The 7,132-nt window shown below is 42.6% G+C and overlaps 1 protein-coding gene across 5 annotated transcripts in view; it reads left to right on the top strand.

The window, feature by feature from the left end:
• SMARCA1 (SNF2 related chromatin remodeling ATPase 1) overlaps positions 1-7,132 on the top strand; it is a 107,844-nt gene that overhangs the window by 28,633 nt on the left and 72,079 nt on the right. For all 5 annotated transcript variants that reach the window (XM_006165846.3, XM_006165845.3, XM_006165848.3 and 2 more), the window contains exons 9-11: positions 761-870; positions 2,399-2,625; positions 4,872-4,993. In XM_006165846.3, coding sequence (XP_006165908.1) covers positions 761-870; positions 2,399-2,625; positions 4,872-4,993 — 459 coding nt within the window. The remainder of the gene's footprint in view (positions 1-760; positions 871-2,398; positions 2,626-4,871; positions 4,994-7,132) is intronic.

Genomic DNA, 7,132 nt, shown 5'->3' with positions numbered 1-7,132 from the left:
TTTTTTTTTTCTTTTTTTAGGAGAGGTTTTTGCTATAGGGCATCTATGCTTGCCAGAAAGACAGAGAGAGACAGAGAGACAGAAAGTGAGAAATCACCCCCCAGGGGAGATGGCCACACCGCAATCCCTTCTCCTCTATTCTCCTCTCGAGATCTTGGGCATGCACGCACACGTGCCCGGTGTGAGTTTAAGCCGCCAGGTCCAGGACTCGGACCACGGTTGACTACAGGGAAGTCCAGCGACATAGCCATTATGCTAACTGCTCAGCTCCATATATGTAACTCTTTTGAAATGTCTTTCATTTTATTTGATTTTTGGAGTGTTTCTTATCGATATTTTGATTTCAGACTTCTCCAAAGGTTTAAAAGTCTCTGTATTATGACAGCGTTTTTCTGTTTTAAGATGCTTTAGTGCTTACTAGTAGTCTTTAGTCTTGTTTGAATTTTGGATCTGTTTTGTGATGACAAGTTATGAATGTCTAATTTAGGCCCCCTCTTCTGATTTTCTAATGGGCCGTGACTTGGGAGTTTTTTTTTCCTGGGAAAGTTGGTACCCGGTGTTGGTAGGGTTTGTCAGATTATACAATGGGAAGGAGATTTCACCAGTGTTCATGGAATACTGGGTTGCCAGAAAAAGTCACTGCATTTTTACATTAAAAAAAAAACAGAGAAAAATATGTCATGACTTTTCTGATGACCCTGTAGATGGTTTATAATATTAAATGGCTTATACAATTTTTAAAAACATGATCGCTTTTTAGGTTTTAAAACCATTTTTGTTACGCCGAATAAAGACTGATGTAGAGAAGAGCCTGCCTCCTAAAAAGGAAATAAAGATTTACTTGGGACTCAGTAAGATGCAGCGAGAATGGTGAGTTCTTGTACTTTGACTAGGTATTTATTTGTGTATAAGAATTGGGCAAAATGAGCTTTGTCATCTTTCAACTTTTTGTTCAGAAATTACATTTTGCATTTCAGTGGTAAGTTTTGTCATTCAAATATTTTGATAGAAAATGAGTAGATCATTTAGCTTCTGAGAAAGAGTATAGGTTGTAGCGTCTATAGGTCTATGGCAAAACTATGGAATGCCTTTTCTTCTTTAAGTTGATTTTATTTCTTCCACGAGAAAGAGAAAGAGAGAGAGAAATAGTACCCCCAATAGGGTCTTCACATTGTGATCTGCCAGTAGCTCCCACCAGCCAGGATCATGGGCACCCCCACACACACCTGGCATGTGCAGGGAGATCTGTAGGTGTGAACCTGAGACCTTCCCATGCGAGTCCAGCATCACAGAGCGTCACGCCACCATTTCAGTGCTGTTGCCGGATCCCGACCCCATGCAGTGCCTCTTAATAGCTATTGGGTCATTGGGAAAATCAAGATGCATTTTTTGCATAGAAAAGCATAGAAAAACACGGCATGACTTTTCTGATGACCCAATATTAATTTGAGGGGGGTAAGTAACTTAAGTTTCCTTTTCGTAAAAGGAGGATAATAACAATTAGCTTATTAGTTATTCTTGCTTTTTCCATCAGTGAAAATAGTAATAACCATGATGATGATGGTGAAAACACTAGTGATTGAGGCTATTCTGAAGTAGAAGCTGGGATTGTTTGATACATGCAAGTAGGGAATTGACGAGGGGAGTCAAAAGGAAGATGTTATAATTCCGCTAAATGAAGCACGGTGTGGCTTATATAAATAAAATAAGATCATATGTAAACTATATGGTGATTTCTCTACTGTGCCAAGTGTGTACAAGGTAGAGGTTAACAGTATACCTGCGAAGACAAGAATAAGAAATTGAGATTATTTTTAGGTCAAATGAGTAAAAGTTGGATGCCAAACTTTTAGCAAATATTGTAGTTGTTGAATAATTATCAGATATAATTCTCTGAATAATTACTAGCTAATGGTAATTTCGGGTGGTGGATAAAGCAGGAGGAAACAGATTTATAAGCACTGTACAAGGTAAAATGTTCAAATGTTCACCATATTCTTTCTCTTTAGAGTTTTTTCACACTCACTAGAGAGGGGGAGAGACAGAGACAGTGAGAGAGAAAGTGAGAAATCACTCCTCAAGTGGGATGGCTATGCCACAATCCTTTCTCCTCCATTTTCCTCCCGGAATCTTGAGCATGTACACACACAGCCTAGCATGATCTTTAAGCCACCGTGTCCAGGACTCAAACCGCTGTCGGCCATGTGGGAGTCCAGTGACGTAAGTGTTATGCTATCTGTTAGCCTTGATGTTCTTGGTTTTGCTGATCAGACTGAGTCTCAAATCATATTTCCTTGTTTGCCTCTAGATGGGAATTGAATCTGATCACCAAAGGAACATTTCTTTATGCCTTTAACCTTCCTAATAATTGATGATTAATTGTAGTTTGAAATTTTAGGTATACAAAAATCCTCATGAAAGATATTGATGTTTTAAACTCGGCTGGCAAGATGGACAAGATGCGACTCTTAAACATCCTGATGCAGCTTCGAAAGTGTTGTAATCATCCCTACCTGTTTGATGGTGCTGAGCCTGGTCCACCCTATACCACCGACGAGCATATTGTCAGCAACAGTGGTAAAATGGTCGTCCTGGATAAACTGTTGGCCAAACTCAAAGAGCAGGGTAATACATTTCTCAATGAGCATGGAATACATTTCTAGTAATGACTCATATGTGAATAAGATTTTCCATAGTCATTCATTTACTCATTCAGCAGATGTTGTGGGGTACTTCCTGTTTGTAAGAATTGTCCTGTGGGTTGGGTTTTCAGAGGTGACCAAGACAATCGCCTTTACCTTGGAGACACTCACAGTGTAGTGAGAGGGAATAGCTGTTGTCCTTGTGATAAGTGCCGAGGCGCGCTGAGAAATTGGGATTTGGGATAGGCTGCACAGAGGTGACATTTGAGGGGAGTGCTGGAGAATGTTTTGGAGTGAAACATGGGAGAAACAAAGGAAGGGGATTTCCAGGGCAGTGATGGGTATGAAAGAAGGGAATTGGAGTGGGGAGAGCTTAAGGTATTTGGATAGAGTGGTGTTGATGAATCTGTGCCAAATGGATGGGGCTAAATCATGAAAGATCTTTTAAACTACGCGTTAAGACATTTGGACGTATATTTTAAAAAATTGGGGCCAGCAGTTGGTGTAATGGCTATGTTGCTGGACTCCATGTAGTTGACCACGGTTCGAGTTCAGGACCCAGTGGCTTAAACTCACGCCAGGTGCATGCGTGTACGTGCCCAAGATCCTGAGAGGAGAGTGGAGGAGAAGGGATTGTTACGTGGCCATCCCCCCGGAGGTTGATTTCTCGCTTTCTGTCTCTCTGTCTCTCTCTATCTGTCTAGGGAGCACATGCATCCTATAGCAAAACCTTTCCAGAAAAATTTTTTTTTTGTTTAGGGGCTGTCAGGTTGCATGGTGGTTAGGGGCGCTGGACTCCCACATGGCCAACCACAGTTCAAATCCCGGACCTGGCACCTTGCTTTCTCTCTCTCTCTCTCTGTCTCTTTCACTCTGTCCATCTCTGGTCAAATCAAAATAAATAAATAAAATAAATAACTTTTAAAAGTTAAATAATCCTTTTAAAAATTATTTATTTATATTTTGTTAGTTTTTAATGGCTGGAGGGTATGTGTACTCGCTCACCAGAGAGAGACATGGAGACAGAGAGGGAGAGAGATAAAGCACCCCTCCATAGTGTGTGGTCATCCCCCAATCCTTTCTCCTCCATTTCTCCATCCTGTTGGGATTTGGGGCATGCCACACGCATCTGCCTGGCATATTTTTCAAACTGTTGGGCCTGGGACTTGATCCATAACTGGCCATGTGGGATCCAAGTCTCTTAACCACTGTTTCACAGGGCCAGCCCTGGCATTTTATTTTGAAGGCAGAGAGGGAGGGTCATAGAAAATTTAGCTGTGAAGACTTGGCCGCATCAGAGCTGTATGTTAGGAAGAGCCTGGGAAGCAGTATGCAGGCGCTACTGAGGATGGGAGACCAGAAACAGGAGACTAGTTGGGGATACTATTGCAGCAGGCCAGTGAGAGAGGACAGGGACACATCACCTTAGGGCAGAGGCAGGCTTTGAGTAATTTTAATATGTCTGCAGAATTTTGAAGATCTTAAAAATGCACGACTCAACAAATGCATACTTTTCTACAGCATCCTTTGAAGTGGTGTGTGTGTTTGTGTGTGTAGTGTCATGTTCATGTGTTCTGCATGTATGTGTATTTTACAATTTTTGCTAGAGGGAACTAGCAGTTAGTGTAATGGCTATGTCGCTGGACTCCCACGTAGTCGACCGCGGTTCGCGTCCCAGACCCGGTGGCTTAAAACTCATGCCGGGCACATGTGCGTGCATGTCCAAGATCCCACGAGGAGAATGGAGGAGAAGGGATTGCGGCGTGACCATCCCCCTTGGGGGGTGATTTCTTGGTTTCTGTCTCTATGTCTCTCTGTCTGTCTGGCGAGCGCACGCTCCCTATAGCGAAAACCTCTCAAAACATTTTTTTTTGCTAGAGAGCATGTGTGCTTGCTAGAGAGAGACAGAGCTGGGATGGGGGTGGGGTGAGGAGAAAGCACCCTCGATGGGGAATGGTCATGCCGCAATCCCTTTTCCTCCATTTCTCCATCCTGTCGGGATTTGGGGAATGCATAAATATATCCCCAGTGTGTTTTTCAAGCCTCCAGGGTCTGGATTCAATGATCATATGCATGGAATTCTGTTCCCTTAGCCACTGGGCTGTGGGCCAGCTGAGTTGTGTTTTTTTTAATTACATATAATATTTAATTTCGTTTCTGTATCTTTCAGAGTTAGTTTTACACAAGTTGCATAAATTGCTTTTTGTTTGTGTGTGTGAAATGTTTCAGGTTCAAGGGTTCTCATTTTTAGCCAGATGACTCGCTTACTGGACATCTTGGAGGATTATTGTATGTGGCGTGGTTATGAGTATTGTCGGCTGGATGGACAAACCCCACATGAAGAAAGAGAGGTGAGGAAGAGAAAAAAATACTTGAAAAATAAGAGTTCAGTTGAGCAATGCTTATCATCATTAGGTAGTCTTGAATTTTTGCCTTTTCTTTAGCTAAGTGCATTGAAATTCCCATCATTATCTCCCTTTTTCATCTTTAGTTTGGCTTCCATTCCGCTGACTGTTTCCAAATCCTCCTGTCTTCAGAGACATCCTCACTTGTCTAAAGGACACTATCCCATTGTATCCCTTCCATAACCACTGCTTTCTCTGACCCCCTTAATTACTGGTTCTCAGATTACTTGCTTCTGGTTCTATATCATTTTCTTTTCTTGATTTGCTTCCTACAGTAGATCTTTGTCATTTGTGGAGTCTGACAGTGAAGACTTTAGTAGGTGATAAAAAATCATTTTTTTTAGAAGTTTTTGCTATAGGACGCATGCGCTAACCAGAGACACAGAGAGACAGAAAGTGAGAAATCCCCCCCAGGGGGGATGGCCATGCCACAATCCCTTCTCCTCTATTCTCCTCTTGGGATCTTGGGCACGCACGCACATGTGCCCGGCATGAGTTTAAGCCACCGGGTCCAGGACGCAAACCACGGTCGACTACATGGGAGTCCAGTGACATAGCCATTACGCCAACTGCTGGTCCCAATTGATAAATAATCTTAAAACTTCACACAACAAGGGCCAGCAGGTGCTGTGGTCATTAAGACACTGGATTTCCACATGGCTGACCATGGTTTAAGTCCTTGATCTGGTGGCTTAAAAATCATAATGGGCGTGTGTGCGTACATGCCCCAAATCCAAAGAGGATAACAGGGAAGAAGGGATTGCAGTGTGGCCATCCCCTTGGGGAGTGATTTCTCACTTTCCCTTTCTCAGTCTCTCTTTAGGAAGCATGCATGTCCAATGACAAAAATGTCAAAAACAAACAAACAAACAAAAAAAAAACACAAAACAACCTCATGGAACATAGTAATTTTGTAAAGGGACTAATCTTGATCTAATAGACCTTTTGTAGAAATTAAATATGATGGGGCCAGAAAGTGGCATGGAACTTAGGGCAGCTGGATCCCACATGGCTAGCCGACTGCACACTTCAAGTCCCAGACATGGCACCTTGAAAATCACACTGGGTGCATGTGTGTGCATGCCCAAAATCTTGAGAGGAGAAGGGAGGAGAAGGGATTGTGGTATGGCCATTCCCTCTGGAAGGTGATTTTTCAATTTTCATCTTTCACTCTCTGTCTCTCTACAGCGAGTGCACACACCCTATAGCAAAAAAAATTTTTTTAAAACTGTATATTAAATGTGACAACAGAGATATAGAGCTTATCATGAATTTGGGTACTAAAAAGCTGGTGTGCAGAAATGTACTACCTAACGAGTAAACCCACCTAGCACCCGACGGATCTTCCTAAACTTTGGAAGTCTTTTCAGGTCTTGAGATCAGCCTTCATAACTGCTATGTTTCTAATACACTTCACACCCTTTACAGCATTTTCTTGGGAAGACTTTACTAGTTGATCTTTTATTTTCTGTGATCCTTCAGAGCTCTGTCTCTGGCTTCTGTTTTAAATCTATACTCATGCTTTGAGCAAAGACCATTTTTTTTTTTGTGGGGGGGAGAGGTTTTTGCTATAGGACACTCGCTAGAAAGGCAAAGAGAGACAGACAGAGAGCGAGAAATCACCCCCCCAGGGGGGATGGCCACGCTGCAATCCCTTCTCCTCCTTTCTCCTCTTGGGACCTTCGGCACGCATGCATACACACCCAACGTGATTTTAAGCCACCAGGTCTGGGACTCGAACCGCAGTCGACCTCATGGGAGTCCAGCAACATAGCTGTTAAGCTGACTGCTGGTCCCAAAGATCATGATTTTTATGGTATAGTGGAAACTGTATGGAGCTTGGTCTCAGGAGATCTGAATTTTCACTCCAGCTCCACCATTTGTAACATACACTAGCCATTGAATTCTCTGAGCCTCAGTATCTTTAATTGCATTATAAGGATAATTTTAATACCTAGGCAGCTTTTGTCCCCGGCAGTGTGTGGTAAGGCACTGTGGATGTCATAGATAGGAATATGGCTTCAAACTGTGTAGAGCACGCGGTATGTCTCAGCTCTCAGCCCTCATCCTTCGTCTTATCCCTTT

This window comes from Tupaia chinensis, unplaced genomic scaffold, assembly GCF_000334495.1.
Source record: "Tupaia chinensis unplaced genomic scaffold, TupChi_1.0 Scaffold144058_1, whole genome shotgun sequence".
In the NCBI taxonomy this organism is placed as follows: Eukaryota; Metazoa; Chordata; class Mammalia; order Scandentia; family Tupaiidae; genus Tupaia; species Tupaia belangeri.
This window is presented reverse-complemented; position numbering and strand designations above follow the sequence as displayed.